This window comes from Spinacia oleracea, chromosome 4 (genome assembly GCF_020520425.1).
Source record: "Spinacia oleracea cultivar Varoflay chromosome 4, BTI_SOV_V1, whole genome shotgun sequence".
Lineage (NCBI taxonomy): Eukaryota > Viridiplantae > Streptophyta > Magnoliopsida > Caryophyllales > Amaranthaceae > Spinacia > Spinacia oleracea.
Window position 1 is genome coordinate 120387115 of NC_079490.1, and position 21972 is coordinate 120409086.

At 35.4% G+C, this 21972-nt stretch overlaps 1 protein-coding gene, 1 long non-coding RNA gene and 1 pseudogene across 2 annotated transcripts; 2 read left to right on the forward strand and 1 right to left on the reverse strand.

The window, feature by feature from the left end:
* Positions 1–1042: 1042 nt before the first annotated feature.
* LOC130459943 (uncharacterized) lies at positions 1043–21483 on the reverse strand. Its single transcript, XR_008919693.1, has 3 exons — positions 20908–21483; positions 20674–20799; positions 1043–1401 (listed from the first exon to the last, which is right to left on the reverse strand). It is a non-coding gene; the product is annotated as an uncharacterized lncRNA (long non-coding RNA).
* Positions 1411–2061, forward strand: LOC130459942 (uncharacterized). The gene is made up of 2 exons (XM_056827587.1): positions 1411–1712; positions 1813–2061. The coding sequence occupies exons 1-2, from the start codon at positions 1563–1565 to the stop codon at positions 2059–2061; spliced, it is 399 nt and encodes a 132-aa protein (XP_056683565.1). The 5' UTR covers positions 1411–1562.
* LOC110794039 (uncharacterized) lies at positions 2330–20111 on the forward strand (annotated as a pseudogene).
* Positions 21484–21972: the final 489 nt, after the last annotated feature.

Here is a 21972-nt window from a genome sequence, read left to right on the forward strand (position 1 = left end):
TGTTTGTTGTAATGTGGTCTATAAATTGATTTCTAAAGTGATCCACCACTAGAATGCAATCTGTGATTAGTGAGGTTGTGAATGACGACGCTTCTATAGAGGTCGTGGACTAAGGACGACTTCTAAGCCACATAAGATCTAGTCCGTTGAATTTGTATATTTAATCTGAACCCTTCAAAAATAATAAATAAAAAATAATATACAAAGTACTGTTTGTTTGTTATTCTAATAGGGTAAAAGTTTTAATATTGTTTAGTACGCTTCTAACTTCCGTAATTTCCCCCTAAAAATAAAAATTCCGTAATTTATACTCCCTCCGTATTTATTTAAGAGATACACTTGGTCGGGCACGGGTATTAAGAAAAAGAATTGAATGAAATAAAGTAATAAAACAAGTGAGGTTGGGTAGATATTTTAAGTAAAACAAGTGGGGACCATGTCATTTTAGGGGATTGGGGGTGGGGATGGGGTGTAGATAGATTATTTAATTAGATGGTGGGGTTGATAAGATACTAAAAATGGCAAATGTATCTCTTAAATAAATACGGCCGGAAAAAGCAAGTGTATCCCTTAAATAAATACAGAGGGAGTACTTAAGTACTCGTACAACAATCTATTACTATATACTAAAAGAGACACCAGGAATGACACGTGTCGATTCCCGGTGAAAAATTTTCCCACCAAAAAATTTCTTTTTTTTCTGAAATTAATAATCTGTAGAATATTTAAAGCATAATGGGCTGACTTATTCTTTTTCCTTGGTGAATACGTGGACTGTCAAAAATTTTGGTCATTTGACCCAAAACTGCCATTTAATGGTTTCCTAACGTAATAATATTTGCTATTATTGCTGCAATATATACGTAAATTTCTGATCAAGATTTTGCTATTATGTTTTTTTTCCTTAAATAAATAATCTATTACTAAAAAGAGCTTTGGCAGCCTGCTAGAATATATAACGTATATATTTGACCATGAATGATAATAAAACGGTTTCCTATAATATAGGGCCTTAAATTTTGGTCATAATTTCAGCAATCTTAGCAATTTTGGAGAATATAATAAAGCATTATCTTACTTTCCTTAAAATGGTCTAATTAGATTGCTGAAATCCCTGTACAACCTTACATAAATAGATTGCTTAACATAAATACACTTTCTAATATTTTCTTACATAAATTTGGTCAGAATTTCAGAGATTTCAGCAATCTTTGGGTAATATATAAAGCAAGATTTCACCGGAAAAAGCAAAGACGATAATAATATAATAATATACAGTGCTGATTATGGAAACTATACATATCAAAAATTATATGCATAAAAAAAACACGGAGATCTTGACAAATAAGGGCCGAAAAATATGACACCTATCTATTTCAGCTGCATTCTTCAAATCAGCGCCTATAAAAAAAATATTTGACATCTTTAGATTAGTGAATAAAATCTTTGAAAATATTCTATGCAGTATAAACCCGTGCCAATGAACCATTAAAAACCCACGAGTTCACTTGAGCATATTAAAGACATAAACATACGATAGCTTTCAAACACAACAATCAACAATGGCACAAGCTATCGCGATAATCAAGGACATAAATCCTACTACGGAAAATTTGACACTACAAGTTAGAGTTGTTCGTTTATGGACAATGGCGTCATTCAAAAATCCGGATGATGTTTACTCTATTGACATGGTGTTGTTAGATGCAAAGGTAATCATTTTTATCTTATTTCAATTTTATCGACAACTTTGTTATCGTCTTCACATTACTAATTATTTAATTATGTTTGTCATTTCTCATTTCATGTTAGGGTGATAAAATACAAGCGACTATCAAGAAATCTTTGTTGAGAACATTTCAGCCTCTACTCAATGAGGGCGAACTATATACTATATCAAACTATCGTGTTGGAAAGAGTAGTGGGGAATACAAGCCTACTGGTCACCCATACAAAATAAATTTTGTAATTTTGACCCGAGTTAACGTCTTACATGCGGCAAATATTCCTACATATGGTTTTGATCTGGTGCCTTTGATGCAATTATTTCAAATGGCCTAGATAGCACCTGTTTAGTGGGTATGATAAAGTTCTTTTCTTACAGAACATATGATGTGAGTTATAGTATATAGATAGTTTGCTAACATAACATTATATTTAATGCAACAGATGTGATTGGATATTTTTCTGGAGTAACAAATAGTGATGATTATATAAGGAATGGAATTTATACAAAGCAACTCACTATTCAGTTGGAAGATCTACAGTAACTAAAATAAATTTTTTTCTATATAAAGATTTTGAATAATGTATTATTAATATGTTCACGGGGAATTTCAGAAAAAATGTGATAAGTTGCACTTTGTGGAATCATTATGCTGATCGTGAAGTGGTGCATATCTTGGGTAAATCTGCTTTATCTATAAGGGAATATCAGGCACAGGTAGTACACAATTCTATAATTTAATATTATCTTATTTGATGGTTTAAGTTTGTATGTGACTAACCATGTTAATTGACACATATATTTGTTGATGGTGATGGCAGGAAGGCAATTCAGATTCATTTCTTAAAGATTTAGATGAATTTTGAAAAGGAAGTATTTGTTTAAGATTAGGATTACAGATTATAATCTTAAGCAAAATTGTCCAATATTCACAGTCACGAGAATCTCTGATGATGAAAACCTCATAAAGTCCTTCCAAGATGCTAATACTCCTGAAAAGGTAGTGTTAAGTTTTGTCTTAATCTATATCAGGACAGTAAAATAGGGATCCAATAGGTTTCCAAACATTATACTTTACAATATAATTTGATTTCAATATTGGCCGCCAACGTCCCTAACTTCGCTGCATTAAAAGACACAGACACCGCAAGATTTGCATATTATTCTCTATTATGAGGATGGCAGATATTCCCACCTAATTACATACAAGAGTATGATGTCGAGGCAGAAGTTGCGATGGACCTCAGACGAAAAAATGATGATCACATTACGAATAATAAAAAAAAAATCTGTAGAAAAAAAAATGTTGCAGGGTACATATTCAAAAAATATGAAAATTAATAAAAAGTTTGTATAAATAAAATTCATATTAGTAAAAGAGAAGTAGAAAGTCTGTAAAAATTATATTATATGAGGTTTCAAATCTTAAAATTGACAATGTCAATAATATCTATTGACTACTGTAAAAAATATATGTAATTATGTAAAAAGTATATTTTACATATATAAATTAGGCACGAAATCAGTAAAAAGGAAGTAAATTCTCTGTAGAAATATATTATACCACTGTAAAATATCTACGAAAATATTATACAGAGTATAGATCAAGTATCTTTCTAAAATTATCACAAGTTGTCCTAAAATTATGGTAGGAATATCAAATCAGTAAAAGGAAAATAAATACTCTAAGAAAATATGACTGCATATCAATTCAGTGAATATCAATCATGAGGGATGGAAGTAAAATGTCTGTAGAAATATTGTTCAAATTCGTGAACAAATAAGAAAATATCTCGCAAAGTTAAACATTAGGACATCTTAATAATTTGTTTTCCTTCAAAATCTTTGACACATCATTTCAACACATGAAATTATGGATCAGGGTGATAAGAAAAAAGCAAGGTTAAATCGATTAACAAAAATGAAGGAAAAGCGTCAAAGACTATCATATGAAGCACCAACTTCAGCGAATCAACAGAAAGACCACTTGGTGATATATCAAATGGTATGTTTTTGTTTGTTCAAAGTTGTTTAATTTCAAATAATCAATCAAAACGAATTGATACAAGCTACGAACTTTTAATATTTGAATATTTTAGTTTCCAATGGCAATGGAAAATCATCTGCAAGTCAAAATCAATTTCGTGCTCCGATTGTACTATCCACATTATCTCATAATAATGGAAATGGCACTCCATGTTCTAGCATCGGGAATTGTTTTGGTACAAATGAAAATTCTATTCGTTCACTTATAGCGGGAAAACACATGATACAAAATGGAAGAATTATACCAACAACAGAAAAATATAGACCCACGAGGTGTAAGGGGAACAATGCAATTTTTGCGAGTAGTTCTACAGGTATTAATTTTCTGATTTTTTTTTATTTTTATTAAAGAATATACCTAATCTGTGATGTAATTGTGTGATCAAAGGTCTGGTGAAGGACACTAGCATTTCATCTATGGTTCCCTTGATAGCAATTGATCTTATTGATGATCTTCGTGGGAATGATTCAAATATTGACACAGAAGGTATGGACCACCCAAATATTTATCAACTTATAATGTTCTTTATAAACTGAATAAATGATAATGCATCTGTCATTTTCATTATAACATCAGGGCATATTGATGAACTTAGTGAGGATGACGATCATATTGACATAGAAGGTATGAACAATCACCAATAAATTTATCTCATTATGATGTAAGGAAATAATGTTATACTGCTCATCTTAATTTATTTTTTATCTTATTATGTACGATTACATTATTTTATTTTTTAGTAAGATACTTACTGGTCATTTTCATGAATTATTAGGTGGTCATATTTCCGGAGATAGTGCATCTGAAGGTATATATGTTGATTTATGTTCAAATATAAGTGTATTATGTAAACAGATTTTGCGATGTTATAATGTTATTTACATATCCTCCATACATTATCAAACATGAATGTAGGATATTGGGACATTGGGGATCCAATATATACATGTGAATATTGTGGGGCAATAATGTGGTTTGAAGAGAGAGCAAGGAAAGATCGACTTACAGACCCAAAATTTTCACAATGTTGGATGCAAGGAAAGGTTCAACTTCCTAAACTTCAAGAACCACCAAAAATACTTTAGAATCTCTATAAGATTAAAGGTGCTAAAAGCAGGAATTTCCTTGACAATATACGAGCATTTAACTTGATGTTTGCTTTTACTTCAATGGGTGGAAAGATTGATTCATCTGTGAATAGAGGACGTGGACCATCTACCTTTAGATTGCATGGCCAAAATTACCACATGATAGGGAGTTTACTACCACCGAGAGGATCATCTCCAAAGTTTTCACAATTATATATTTATGATACTGAAAACGAAGTCTCCAACAGAATGCAGTTTTTCAGGTATGTTTGTACATTTACTTGCCAAATCAGAAAATATTCCAGGAACTATCTTTATTCTAATAATAATTTATGAGTTTATATGCAGTTCAAGTAATACAAAAAGTTCATTAGATGGTGCTATTGTTGAGGATCTTTGACGTATGCTTGATGAACATAATCCACTAGCAAAGGCGTTTAGAGGGGCTAGGGACCGATTTGAATCCAATCATCATCATGGAGGTGTTAAACTGAAACTCATTGGACGAAGAGAATCTGACGGATGGACATATAATTTGCCTACTGCTTCTGAAGTAGCTGCTCTAATTGTTGGAGATATTGGAAGTTCAACGGAAGAAAGAGATACTGTATTAGAGACGCAAAGCAGTCAATTACAACGTATTACAGGGTTGCACCCCTCTTATCTAGCCCTACAATATCCATTGCTATTCCCATATGGAGAGGATGGATACAGACTTGGTATTCAACTAAGAGACACATCCACACGTCAAAAAAGAAAGAAACTGACTATGAGAGAGTTTTTTTCTTATAGAATTCACGAGAGACGTGACGAGGCCACGATTCTTTTGTGGGCTCGGAAATTACTCCAATAATTTTTGGTTGATGGTCTTACAATGATAGAATCTGAGAGGTTGTGCTATGTCCGGACCCATCAAAAGAATTTGAGAGCAGATAATTACAAGAATGTGGCAAAGGCTAGAATGGGAGAAAACACGAATTCTTCTTCTACTGGAAAACGCATTGTATTACCTTCATCTTTTACCGGTGGTGCTAGATATATGGTTCAAAACTATCAGGATGCTATGGCTATTTGCAAATGGTATGGATATCCTGATTTGTTTATCACTTTCACTTGCAATCCAAAATGGCCAGAAATCATGAGATATGTGCAACAAAGAGGACTTAAACCAGAAGATCGACCGGATATTCTATGTAGAATTTTCAAAATCAAACTTGATCAGTTGACAAGAGATTTGAAGGATGGAAAAATATTTGGAGGAGTACAGTCAAGTGAGATTTTAATAGCATTTACAAAATTTTTAAATTAATCTTTAACAATGTACTTCTACTGGTATCCATTATTCATATTCACTCCGCAAATATATTTATTGTGTTTGGTGGGTAAAAAGATGCTCCTCAATAATTCTAAAACTATTTAATTATATGTGCAGTGATCTATATAGTTGAATTTAAAAAGCGTGGCCTACCTCATGCTCATATTTTGTTGTTCTTGAACCAAGAAAACAAGTATCTTAGTGGTAATGACATCGACAAGATTATTTTAGCGGAAATACCCGGCAAAGAAACACATCCTAAGTTATATAACTTGGTTAGAGATTGCATGTTTCATGGTCCATGTGGTTTACATAATTCTCAAGCCCCGTGTATGAAAGATGGGAAGTGTTCAAAACATTACCCTAAAAAGTTCAATGAAAGAACAACGATTGGTGATGATGGATATGGTAATTATATGAGGAGGAATAACGGTAGGACAGTAGAAAAGAATGGAGTTACTTTAGATAATAGTTATGTTGTTCCATACAATCCTTATCTACTCATGAAATATGGAGCTCATATCAATGTTGAATGGTGCAACCAATCCAGATCTATAAAATATCTTTTTAAGTATATCAATAAAGGTCATGATCGAGTAACTGCAGCCTTATGTCAAGCAGGTGGAGATGATGAGAATAACCACAACAAAGATGAGATTAAGTCGTACTACGATTACAGGTAAGTCTCCTATAACATAAACGACTTTACATGTATTCTTTTTTTAAAATATTTTCTAATAACATTATAAGATTGACTATGTCACGTGAATAATATAGCCGAGCATTCAGAATTTCCTGCCTTAATATTTCCGTTAAATCATATACCCGTAGGACATGTAAGGACGATTAAATGACAGGCAGAAACATAATCTATAACTACTGGGATATGAATTTAGTGATGGGGACTTTAATTCCAATTTACAAACTTTAAGATATATCTTTATTTATATCCAGAGATAAAATTATATAATTATATTATTCTGAGCCTAGGATATTTAAATATTGAAATGTTTGGAATAATAATTATAGAAGTTTTATAATTATGTCATTTTTCCAAACATTGGGATTGCTTCGATGTATATTGAAATTATATTATTCTGAGCCTAGGATATTTAAATATTGAAAGTAGACTTTTCAGAATGTTGTTACTGCCTTTGTTTAATAAATAAAGATATATGACATTACAAGGATAATTTTGAATGAATTATAATTAAATTATGTTTCTTATTCATCAATTTTAAGTCATTAAAATTACAGGTACATTTCTCCATGTGAAGCAGTTTGGAGAATCCTTGGATATGATATTCATTATCGAACTCCAACAGTTCAAAGATTAAGCTTCCATCTACCTAATGAACAAAGTATTGTATTTGAAGACGACAAGCCACTCGATAACATTATTAACAAACCCGGAATTGATCAGTCAATGTTCTTAGGTTGGATGGAAATGAATAAAACAGATCCTATAGCAAGAAGTTTAACTTATGCTGAATTTCCAACAAAGTTTGTGCGGAACAAGGATGGAAATAGAGAATGGATCACGAGGAAACAAAGATTTTCTATTGGGAGAGTATATTATGTACCTCCGGGCAGCGGAGAATTGTACTATTTGAGTGCTTTATTGAATACAATTCAAGGTGCAACATATTACGAAGACATCCGGACTGTTAATGGTGTATTATACTCCTCATTCAAAGAGGCTTGCTATGCACATGGATTACTAGATGATGACAAAGAATATATTGATGGTATAACAGAAGCAAGTTTTTGGGGATCGGCACAATATTTAAGAAGTCTTTTTGTGACTTTATTGTTGTCAAGCAGTATGTCTAGACCAGAATTTGTATGGGAGAAAATATGGAAATTCCTTGGAGACGATATACTTCATAGGCAAAAACGTATCCTCCAAATACCTGGTATGGCATAATTTTAAGGATACTTATCGTATTTTAAGCTTTGTGACGTTTTATTTGAATTCTAATAATATTTTTCCTATGACCAGCCCTTTCTAATGTAATATTTTGCAAAGATTAATGTATAACTAAATCATTTTTTTTCTGACCTAGATTTTGATTTATGATTAGACTTGCAATTAAGTGAAGACCAAATAAAGAACTACACTTTAGCCGAAATAGAGAAATTGCTTCGAAGTAATGGACGCACTCTTGCACATTTTCCTCCAATGCCGTTTCCAGATCATATTTTAGTCTCAGATGGGCTTAACAAACTAATCCAAGAAGAACTTCGTTATGATAGAACATCCTTGAATATAGAGCACAAGAGACTACTTTCATTTCTTACTGATGAGCAGAAAGAGGTTTATGAAGAGATAATGGGTGCTCTGGCTGGAAATAAAGTGGGTGTTTTCTTCCTTTACGGATATGGTGGCACAGGAAAAACATTCATGTGGAAAACTCTCTCGGCAGCTATTCGATGCCAAGGTGAAATTGTACTTAATGTTGCATCAAGTGGAATTGCGTCTCTTCTTCTTCCCGGAGGTAGAACTGGTCATTCTAGATTTGCAATTCCTATCAATGTGAATGAAGATACAACTTGTGATATTAAACAAGGAGCACCATTGGCTGAACTTTTAATTAAGACAAAGCTCATTATTTGGGATGAAGCACCAATGGTTAACAAGTTTTGTTTTGAAGCTCTAGATAGAAGTTTGAGAGATATTCTCAGATTTTCAAATCCAAATAGTATGGAACAACCATTCGGTGGAAAGGTAGTTGTTTTTGGAGGAGACTATCGACAAATTTTACCGGTTATCCCAAAGGGAAGTCGTCAAGATATTGTTTTTACAGCCATAAACTCTTCCTATTTACGGGATTTGGGGAAACAACCATAGAGATTCCAGATGATGTGTTGATTAAAGATGTGGTAACTAATCCCATTGCAGCAATTGTTGATAGTATATATCCTTCTGTCTTGGAGAACTTGGATGATCCAAAGTTTTTCCAAGATAGAGATATTTGAAGGAAATAGTGCCCTTGGTCCAAGTATGCATATAATATTAAGTCTAATAAATGCGGTTCAGTATTAATTAACAAGTTAATAATTCAGTGAGATCAAGTGAGCTGAATGCCTGACTAGAGGCCGCTTCAATTCAAGTGGAATTAATTATATTAATCCACAACTTACTCTTGACTGAACCCGTAGGGTCACACAAATAGTACGTAAACGGATCAAGTATTTAATGGCATTAAATACTCCATCTATGGATATTCGAAATCGACGGATCTTGGTTTCAGTGGGAGCTGAGATCGTCACAGGCAAGAAATTAATACTCCGGAAACGATGATATTGCCGGAAACGGAAATATGGATCGTATCGGAAATATAAATATTATCCAAGTCGTAGATGTTGCCGGAAACGGAAACATGGTACGTATCGGAAAATATTATCGGAAATGGAAATATTGCCGGAATCGGAAATATTGCCGGAAACGGAAATATTGTCAGAATCGGAAATATTATCGGAATCGGAAAATAATTCCAGAAACGGAAATATTAAATATTTGTTCGAAGCGGAAATTAATTCCGGAATCGAAAATATTAAATATTGTTCGTATCGGAAATAAATTCCGGAATCGGGAATTTAATCGGAAGCTTATCGTACGAATTAGCATCGGACGAGGCCTACAAGACGAAGGCCCAGCACGAAGCCGGGCCATCGCCCAGCAAGCCATGCGCGCCACACGAACAGCCAAGGCCACGCCAGGCCCAGCCCAAGGCCAGGCCCAGCAGGCCGTGGCAGCGCGTGCAGCGCGCGCAGTGGGCTGCAGCTCGCGTGGGCTTGTAGCTCGCGTGGGCCGAGCGGCCGTGTGGGCTGTGCGCGGGCATGGCCTGCACGCTTGCGGGTCATGCTCGTGTAGTGTTTGTGTTCACATACGAAGCCTAAAAAGTATAGGATTTGTTTAATGATTAAATTCCTAATCCTAAAAGATAAATTAATTAAAATAAGAATTCTACTAGGATTCTAATTTAATTAATTCGTATCCTAGTAGGATTCGATTACTTATTCCATGGTCTATAAATATGAGTTAAGGGCTCATAATTTAGATCGTGTATTCAAGTGTTCAAAGTGATTTTTGAGAGCAAAAATTCAGTCACATAATTGCCTACAAGTTGCCGAAAATTCTAAGTACCTTAAGGGCGATCCTAGTTGGTCAAGCTTAAGGCGGATCCGGACGTGTTGTGGACTATCTACGGAGGGACGACACTTGGAGTCCTAAAGACTTGTTCTTGTTCGGTTCGGGCGCAGCTAGGGAGGGCACGCAACAAAGTGTATGCATCTAAACTATGCTAAATGATTATGTGTAAATAATATGCTTTCCTGGCTTTATGGTTTTTCCGCATGATTTATGTTTTGTCATATGAATCATAACCTATCAGTGGTATCACGAGCCTCTTATTATTTTCATAATCTAAATTGCATGAACATGGTTAAATTTCACAAATTTGCAAGGAATTAAAAGGGGTGATTAATTTTCGTAATTGTTAATTAATTGCAAATTGTGTTTATTTAATTATATGTACGCAGTTTTTCGGCAGTTTCTTCGTTACTCATCAAAATCGAGTGTTTTTTGTGTCAATTCCGCATGTAAAAGGCATTCTAAATTTTTGACAAAATTAGTATTTTTCGGCCGAACCCAGAATTCCCAAATTCGAAGCCTAACTATGACTTTTCGAAGGTTTTAGTTTTTCGAACGCAAAAGTTTGTAAATTTAAGATGTTAAATTAAATATTTGCGATTCTTGTTGATAAATTTTGAATTTTTGATTGACCTACAGTATATGTTTAACAAGTTTGAATGCCTAGCCTTGTTAATTATACAACCTAATTTGTAATTATAATTAATTTGTTGAAATTCGAATAATTTAGAATTAATTTGATTTTCATAATTAATTAATAGTTTAATTAGGTATCTATGATTAAAATCCACCATAAAAATTGTTAATTTATGTTAAATTTTTAATTTTTATGACCTAGATTTGAATCCATGTTAATCGGAAATTAATTGATTAATAAATTTTCGATTTTTTCGCCCTAAAATTATGAAATTAATATGTTTTATTAATTTGTCATTAATTTTGAATTAAAAATTTTAAATTTTTATAAAAACGCTCATTAATGTTGCACGCACAAAGCAATGGAAGCTACGTGTTACCCTTAAGTGGTGTTGTATAGTGCGGGCACGCGACGACGAGCAAGGGAGCTCGTCGCCCGTGCGGTACGAATGCAGCGAGCAACATAGCGCATGGCGCGCGCACGAGGCAAGGGAGCCTATGCGTGTGTGCCGTGTGTGCTAAGCGATGGGCGAGGGCGACGATTCAAGGCACGAGCGACGAGCAAGACACGTGTGGACAACGATGCTGCCGCGCCACAGCGCGCCTGGCTCGCCCAGCCAGCAAGCAGAACGCGCGAGCAGGGAGCGATCCCTCGCTCGGCGCGCGCAGCAACACGCGACACAGCACAAGGCTGCGCGCTGCGTGGCCAGCTGTGGCGTGTGGCTGTGTGTGCCTTGTGCTACGATCAATCGAGCGGGGCGCGCTGCCTCGTAGCTTGATGGGGATTGGGCGCAAGCCCAAGTGCCTCGTCTTGCGACGATTGGTACGTTTTGATTTTAATTTTGAATTTTCAGTTCAGAAATAATTTTAACTAACTTTTTAAATTGATAATTTAAATTGTTTTCTTGGAGTTTAATTTTGAATATTATAATTATTATAAATGTTATTTTATACTAATTATTTTACTAAAATTAAATCCTTGAATTAATTTAAATTCATTTAATTTAACTGAAAATAAATTAAATAAATGAATTCAATTATAATTTTATATGAGCTTTAAATTTTAATGAAACTTGTATGTTTCCGGTTAGACTGGAAATACATTTTTATGTTTAAAATTAGTAAAGCATATAAAGTTATTGGTTTAAGTGGGAGCAGTTTTAGTCATAAACTCTTGATTATGTCTACAAATCCCTTAAGGTTAAACAACTTGATTAGAATTAATAAGGACTGAATAATTGGTAGATTGTTGGTGCCCTTGATTAATTGCTGCAAATATTTATGTGATGCATAACGTGTTTTACTAACCAGCTATGTGGGCCATTCATGATAATGAATGGGTGAATGGTATATATTGTATATGTACTGTTTTGCAGGTTATGAAGTGACTAGTATGGCCCAAATAGGATAGAAAATATGGTCTGCGTACCATTAATTTGAATGTAATTGGTCTAAAGTACCAAAATTGTTTTTCAATTCAAATATGGTCTGTGTACCATCAAATAGTTGTAATTTTATAGCTTATCCTATTTGAAGAAAATGGCGCCTCCCACGGAGATTTTCAAGACGGACTTTGAAGTTGAAGCTTCAAGATGAAGTCGGGCCATACTAGATCACATTTATCTTATGCATGTTTTAACTTATTTATTGCTTTTAAATATGTCTTAAATATGCATGAGATCAAAGCTTGATTATGTTGCATGATTAACGATTTTAGTTCACTTAAAATCTAACCAACATAGTAAGAGCCTTAAGTTCCAAACTTAAAAATTGAGTTAAAAGGTGCCATGCCAAAGTAACACTTACTTGGATATCCTTTCTTCATCGATCTTAGTAATAGTTTTCCGCCATAGCGAGGTGTTACTTATCGATACTAAAGGGGTAAGGTACACAAATAATTGTGAGTACATGTTAGTTTTGGTGAAACTCAACGATATAAGTAAGGAGTCCTTTTATGTCGCAAAATCGATAGGTTTACCTAATAAGTTCTTAGACGTACCTATCAACCAAGAGTAGTTTCTAGACTATTAGCAAAAGGCTTTTTCTTACCTAAAAGATTTTAGAATTGAGTCTAAATACATAATGTGCTTAATTCTTCAATGGATTTTAGGATCTTTGAATCATTTTATTCACACCTGCCGGAACACATAACTTGAATAAAATGCTTTATGAACATTGAATTATGCATGTATGCTAGAATTTAAGTTTATTAAGAGAAACTGTGAATGGTTATTTATTTGTTTATTCTTTTCAATTGTAGTTTTAATTATGGCAAACAACAATTCATTCAACATTCGATCAATTCTCGAAAAGGAGAAGTTGAGCGGGAAAAACTTCCTTGACTGGCAAAGGAACTTGCAAATAGTTCTTATGCAGGAAGAAAAGGAGTATGTCCTGGAAGAGGCGATGCCCGAAGCCGCAGGCGACAGGGTCACTCAGGCAGCCCTCAATCGTTGGATTGATGCCAACAAGGATGTGAAATGTCTAATGCTCGCCACCATGAGTGCAGATCTGCAGAAAACGTTCATCAACTTAGATGCCTTCACAATCATCAGTGAGTTGAAGAACATGTTCCAAGATCTAGCTCGAGTCGAAAGATTCGAGACTCATAGGCAAATTCTTGAGACCAAGCTTAAGAAAGGCGAGCCCGTAAGTCCACATGTTCTCAAAATGATTGGACTCATTGAGAATATGAGTCGGCTGGATCAGCAATTCTCTCAGGAAATGGCTGTAGACACCATCCTCCATTCTCTTCATAACGGGTATGATCAGTTCAAACTGAACTACAGTATGAAAAGTCTGGAAAAAACGCTCACTGAGCTTCACGGTATGCTGAAGACCGCTGAAAAGACGCTCAAAAGTGATAAGCAGGATGTGCTTATGGTGCGTGGGGGAAAGTTCAAGAAATCGGGAAAGAAGAGGAATGCTAAGAAAGGTGGCAACAAGGCCAGCCCAACTAAGCAAACTGGCGCCAAGTCTGAAAAGAGGAAGGTCGGTCAACCCACTTCTGAATCCGAATGCTTCTACTGCAAGAAGAAGGGGCATTGGAAGAGAGATTGCTTGAAGCTAAAGGAAGATCAGAAGAACGGAACAGTCGTTCCATCTTCAGGTATTTTCGTTATAGACTGTATACTTGCTAATTCAACTTCTTGGGTATTAGATACAGGTTGTGGCTCACACTTATGCTCCAATTCACAGGGACTAAGAAGAAGTAGAAAGTTAAGCAAGGGTGAAGTCGACCTACGAGTGGGAAATGGAGCACGGATTGCTGCATTAGCTGTAGGAACTTATTATTTGTCGTTGCCCTCTGGGCTAGTTTTGGAACTGGAAGAGTGTTTCCATGTTCCAAGTCTTACTAAAACATCATTTCAGTTTTTTGCTTAGATGCTAAGGGATTTTCCTTTTTAATAAAAGACAATAGTTGTTCGTTTTATTTTAAAGAGATGTTTTATGGATCTGCTAGATTAGTCAATGGACTGTATCTATTAGATCACGACAAACAAGTTTATAACATAAATACCAAAAAGGCCAAAAAGGATGATTGAGATCTCACCTATCTGTGGCATTGTCGATTAGGCCATATTAACTTGAAACGCATGGAACGACTTCAAAAAGAAGGAATTCTAGAACCATTTGACTTAGAGGATTATGGTAAGTGCGAATCATGTTTACTTGGCAAAATGACAAAGCAACCTTTCTCTAAAGTTGGAGAAAGAGCAACTGAACTATTGGGTTTAATCCATACAGATGTATGTGGACCAATGAGTACAAATGCTAGGGGTTTCAGCTACTTTATCACTTTCACTGATGACTTCAGTAGATATGGTTATGTCTACCTACCTAATGAAGCATAAGTCTGAATCCTTTGACAAATTCAAGGAATTTCAGGGTGAAGTAGAGAATCAATTAGGCAAGAAGATTAAAGCACTGCGGTCCGATAGAGGCGGTGAATATCTGAGCTATGAATTTGATGACCATCTGAAAGAATGTGGAATTCTATCAGAATTGACTCCTCCTGGAACACCACAATGGAACGGTGTGTCGGAACGGAGGAACAGAACCTTGCTAGACATGGTTAGGTCAATGATGGGTCAAGCCAAACTTCCATTAGAATTTTAGGGACATGCACTAAATACAGCTGCACTCACTATAAATAGAGCTCCGTCTAAAGCTGTCAAAAAGACTCCATATGAGTTATGGTTTGGAAAGCCTCCAAAGGTGTCTTTTCTTAAGATTTGGGGATGTGAAGTATACGTCAAACGATTAATTTTAGACAAACTTCATCCGAAATCTGACAAATGTATCCTTGTGGGCTATCCAAAGGAAACAAAGGGGTATTACTTCTACAATACATCTGAGAACAAGGTGTTTGTTGCTCGAGATGGTGTCTTTTTAGAGAAGAATCACATTTCCAAAATGACAAGTGGGAGAAAAGTAGACCTCGAAGAAATTCGAGTCGAACAACAAACTCTAGAGAATGTTCAAGATGACATTCAGGATGAAACTCAGAGATCTTTAGAAGTATCTGGTGAGAATCATGGTCAATCTAAAGATGTAACCCCGCGTAGATCGCAGAGATATAGATTTCAACTGGAAATGTACTTAGGTATTTTGACGAACGAGAGCTATGACGTTCTATTACTTGAAAGTGATGAACCTGCGACTTACAAATAAGCTATGACGAGCCCTAGCTCCAAGCAATGGCAAGAAGCCATGCAATCTGAATTAGACTCCATGTCAGAAAACCAAGTATGGGATTTGGTCGATTTGCCAGATGGCTACCAAGCCATTGGAAGCAAATGGGTTTTTCAAACTGAAAAAGGACAAGTATGGGAAACTTGAAGTTTTCAAAGCTAGATTGGTTGCAAAAGGTTACAGGCAAGTCCACGGTGTGGATTACGATGAAACCTTTTCACCAGTTGCAATGCTAAAGTCTATTCGGATAATGTTAGCAATCCCTGCATATTACGATTATGAAATATGGCAGATAGATGTCAAAACTGCTTTCTTAAACGGCGTTTTAACAGAAACTGTGTTTATGACACAACCTGAAGGTTTTGAGGATCCAAAGAATGCTAAAAAGGTATGCAAGCTAAAGAAATCAATCTAGGGATTGAAGCAGGCATCAAGGAGCTGGAATATACGTTTTGATGAAGCAGTCAGTGACTTTGGTTTCATCAAGAACGCAGACGAATCTTGTGTATACAAGAAGGTCAGTGGGAGCAAAATTGCTTTCCTAGTATTATATGTCGATGACATATTACTTGTCGGAAATGACATTCCTATGTTGAACTCTGTCAAGATTTGGCTTGGGAAATGTTTTTCGATGAAGGATCTAGGAGAAGCACAGTACATAATGGGCATCAAGATTTACAGAGATAGATCTAAAAGGATGATTGGACTTAGTCAAAGCACTTATATCAATAAGGTGCTTGATAGGTTCAAGATGGCAGACTCCAAGCGAGGCTACCTACCCATGTCTCATGGAATAACTCTAAGCAAGACTCAGTGCCCAAAAACACTTCATGAGCGTAGACGAATGAATGGGATTCCGTATGCATCATTGATTGGTTCAATAATGTATGCTATGATATGTACACGCCCGGATGTTGCGTACGCACTCAGTGCTACGAGCAGATACCAGTCAGACCCAGGAGAGGCACATTGGACTGCTGCCAAGAACATTCTGAAGTACCTGAAAAGGCACAAAGATGACTTCCTGGTCTATGGTGGAGATGATAAATTAATTGTTAAAGGCTATACGGACGCAAGTTTCCAAATCGACAAAGATGATTTCAGATCACAGTCTGGTTTTGTCTTCTGCCTCAACGGAGGAGCAGTAAGCTGGAAAAGTGCTAAGCAAAGCACCATTGCGGATTCTACAACTGAAGCGGAGTACATTGCTGCACATGAAGCAGCAAAGGAAGCTATATGGCTAAGGAAGTTCATATGTGAACTTGGTGTAGTCCCCTCCATTAAAGGACCAATAGCCCTGTATTGTGATAATAACGGAGCTATTGCACAGGCAAAGGAGCCTAGACACCACCAAAGAGTCAAGCATGTACTTCGTAGATTTCACCTTCTACGAGAGTTCGTTGAAAGAAAAGAAGTCGAGATAAGCAAGATTGGAACTGATGACAACATATCAGATCCATTGACTAAACCTCTGCCGCAGGCGAAGCACAAATCGCACACTGCAGCTATGGGAATCAAGCATATTGGAGAATGGCTTTGATGTCCTTATTTAATGTTTTAAAGTTTTAGAGTTTAATTCTTTGTAAAACATTATTGGTTAATCATTCACAATAAATGAATAGAATTCATTTTTCCATTTAATTTGTGGTTTATTAAATGATGAGTCCCTTCAATTTGACGATATATTCAAGATAGATTGTCAGGACCAGTCCTGTGACTAAGAAATGTCTATCAAGTGAACTTGAATGTCAAAGGTTGAAAATGGTCCCTGGTCGGAGTTTTCTATAAAATTGGACGCATAGAAAACGTTAGACGACTAGAATGCAAGATGGCTAGTAGTTCTGTTTCTTGAACTATGTGGACATGGCAATGTCATAATCATTTGCATAGATACTTACTTTGGGAAGACTAGTATCGGACAGACCTATGAAACTTTACTGTAAGAGATGAAAATCTGTCATAAGTAAATTTCATTAAAATTATTAGACACTAAATCCTCAATACCTGAGTGATTTGAGATTACTTGTTTGAGAACTGGTTGCTTTGACGTTGACCAACCGTCGCACCGTAAAAGGAGGCTATAAAGGCAACGCTCAGGTAATCACCTATCAAACGAAGTCTAATCTCAAGATCACAAGATTGGTATTGTCCTCCCATAAATCGGGATGAGATGCTTAAAAGTTGTACAAGGTCACTCGGAGAGCTAGAAACTGTGAAATGCATGGCCGTGCTCGGATGAATCATAGGCTATGATTATCTGTTTATTTGATCAGTTGAACTCTGAAACCGAGAAACACCTCTGGACATAATAAGGATGACAACTCTTACCTTATGTTCAAGAGCAAGCATCGAGCGACAAAGGAATTAGGTAAATGCACACTTGTCCCTAAGGACAAGTGGGAGACTGAAGGAAATAGTGCCCTTGGTCCAAGTATGCATATAATATTAAGTCTAATAAATGCGGTTCAGTATTAATTAACAAGTTAATAATTCATTGAGATCAAGTGAGATGAATGCCTGACTAGAGGCCGCTTCAGTTCAAGTGAAATTAATTATATTAATCCACAGCTTACTCTTGACTGAACCCGTAGGGTCACACAAATAGTACGTAAACGGATCAAGTATTTAATGGCATTAAATACTCCATCTATGGATATTCGAAATCGACGGATCTTGGTTTCAGTGGGAGCTGAGATCGTTACAGGCAAGAAATGAATACTCCGGAAACGATGATATTGCCGGAAACGGAAATATGGATCGTATCGGAAATATAAATATTATCCAAGTAGTAGATGTTGCCAGAAACGGAAACATGGTACGTATCGGAAAATATTATCGGAAATAGAAATATTGCCGGAAACGGAAATATTGTCAGAATCGGAAATATTATCGGAATCGGAAAATAATTCCGGAAACGGAAATATTAAATATTTGTTCGAAGCGGAAATTAATTCCGGAATCGAAAATATTAAATATTGTTCGTATCGGAAATAAATTCCGGAATCGGGAATTTAATCGGAAGCGTATCGTACGAATTAGCATCGGACGAGGCCTGCCAAACGAAGGCCCAGCACGAAGCCGGGCCATCGCCCAGCAAGCCATGCGCGCCACACGAACAGCCAAGGCCACGCCAGGCCCAGCGCAAGGCCAGACCCAGCAGGTCGTGGCAGCGCGCACAACGCGCGCAGTGGGCTGCAGCTCGCGTGGGCTTGTAGCTCGCGTGGGCCGAGCGGCCGTGTGGGCTGTGCGCGGGCATGGCCTGCACGCTTGCGGGTCATGCTCGTGTAGTGTTTGTGTTCACATACGAAGCCTAAAAAGTATAGGATTTGTTTAATGATTAAATTCCTAATCCTAAAAGATAAATTAATTAAAATAAGAATTCTACTAGGATTCTAATTTAATTAATTCGTATCCTAGTAGGATTCGATTACTTATTCCATGGTCTATAAATATGAGTTAAGGGCTCATAATTTAGATCGTGTATTCAAGTGTTCAAAGTGATTTTTAAGAGCAAAAATTCAGTCACATAATTGCCTACAAGTTGCCGAAAATTCTAAGTACCTTAAGGGCGATCCTAGTTGGTCAAGCTTAAGGCGGATCCGGACGTGTTGTGGACTATCTACGGAGGGACGACACTTGGAGTCCAAAAGACTTGTTCTTGTTCGGTTCGGGCGCAGCTAGGGAGGGCACGCAACAAAGTGTATGCATCTAAACTATGCTAAATGATTATGTGTAAATAATATGCTTTCCTGGCTTTATGGTTTTTCCGCATGATTTATGTTTTGTCATATGAATCATAACCTATCAATATTCTTGCTCCAACAAACGAGTGTGTAGAGGAGGTAAATGAACATTTGTTGTCAATGATATCAGGGGAAGAGAAAATATACCTAAGTTCAGATAGTATTTGCAAAGCAGATATACGGGGTAATCAAGAGCTATATACACCTGACTTCTTAAACAACATCAAGTGTTCTGGGCTCCCGAATCATACCCTAAAACTGAAGGTAGGAGTCCCTGTTATATTACTTAGGAACATAGACCAACCTTCTGGTTTATGTAATGGCACGAGATTAGTTGTTACACAGTTGGGTAACCACATAATTGAGGCTAAAATACTATCGGGAAGCAACGTACGTTGGTCACAAAGTTTTCATACCTCGACTACTCTTGACCCCATCTGACACAAAATTGCCTTTCAAGTTTCAGCGCAGGCAATATCCATTGGTTGTTTGCTTTGCTATGGCTATAAACAAAAGTCAAGGCCAATCTCTTTCTCATGTAGGCCTATATCTTCCTAGACCGGTCTTTAGTCATAACTATATGTAGCAATATAAAGGGTTACCAGGAAAAGTGGGTTGAAAATTTTGATATGTGATAAAGATGGTCGCACATATAATACTACGCAAAATGTAGTATACAAAGAAGTTTTCCAGAATTTAGCTTAATGAGGTAATTTTAACTTCTTTTTTATTATTTATTTACCCATTTTTTGGTCAAAATTTATTTACCTACTTAACTATATATTTTGAGTGACAGTTTAAAACAAATATTTCATGTTCTTATTGCAGATACATTATGAGCATAATCATGTCTTGCGCTGGGAAATACACATCAAGCATAATGGACAATTTTAGTAACTGTTCTTCAAAACTCAATTGTTTTTTTTTCATTTTTTTTTTTGCTATTTTTCCAGTTGAAACACATTCATCGGAACTTATAGATTGGTATTTTGCCTTGATTAATGTTTTTTTTTTTTTGCAAACAACCTTGATTAATTAAACTTGGTATTTTTCATCTTTACTATGTACGAATAAAGCATGCATGCTCAAACTTAAATCAGATTGTTCCATAGATTGAATAATAAATCAGTGAACTTGCAGAAATATAAATTCAGTAATAAGCAATTTTCATCAAAACGAACATGCATATTTTTCGTAGTAACTTTTTAAAAAAATATCTTTAATAACAAACAAGATCTTTGAGTAAATTTGCTAAAAAGACACTTACAGATCCAACGAAAATTTCGAAAGTTCTTTCTTTCCTCTCCTCCAATGGTAGTGACCAGATCTCATTTTTTTCGAGAAAATAATCCCGATTTAATTTTGCAATAAGCACGGGAGATATTTCGACATCCTGAATTCAACCAAAATTGTAGTTACCCATGAAAGATCTATAATTATAAAATGCAAATTCAACAGTATTTTGTTAAGATCAATTGCAAAATAAACAAAATTATCTTACCAGAACATTGGTAGAGAGGAGGAACGAAGAAGATGCGTCCCAAACAATCGATCACAATTTGTTTACTGATGTCAACTCAAGCGTTCCAAACCCGCGTTTTCATGGAAAATCAGATACTTTTCACTATATTTATCAAAATTAAGAAATTTTTTTCTGAAGCTTTGAGAAAGATTTAGACTTGGAAAAAACAAGAAGCGGCCTATAATAAGAGGCCTTCTAAATTGCGATTAGCTGTTTTGTTTGACAGTTGGGATGAATTTCTGAGAAATTTTTGTGAATTGTGGCTATGGTGATTACTTGGTTGGAGAAGATGAATGGGTGGTGGTGTTTGGAGAACGTGAATTTGGATGGCGGAAGAAACTAGAATGTTTTCCATGGATTTTTATTTTCTGTTTTTTTTTTTCTTAGATATTAGCACATATATAGTTTTAGGGTGGGCCGGTGGGGTAGCTGTTTTGATGAAAGACTTATCATTTTTTGTCAAAAAAAAAGGATATTAGCACGTTCTCCTTCCTTTCTTCCGCCAACAACTTCCAATTACATGATTTACAACCCAACCACCAAATAATAAATTCTAAAATCTTCGAATTAGGATGAGCATAAATCAATAAATAGTGTACAAAATTTAAAATTTTCTGTTTACTGTTACTTTTAAAAACTCCTAAGTTCCTTACAATTTTTATTTTTATTTTTATTTTTATTGTTACTTTTTTATTAATAGATTTTACATTTTTATTTTTTAACGAATACAACTCTTACTATTAGTCAGATGAAACTACCTAACCACAATTCTATGTTTTAGTTATTTTTAACTATTTATTTACATATATTTATTAAATATAAAAAAACGATTATATAGACTTATAATCAATATTAATGTTATAATCTTCGTGGTCATAGAGAATGGTGGAATATGAAAAAAATTAATTTATAATCTCCTTACATTTTGATGCAGATAACTAACTAAGTTTCACCCATTCTCTCATAATTAGCGAGATTATAGGCTTTAATAACCTGGTGTCGTTCAAGCTTAATACATATAACTACAAGATACGACCAAACATG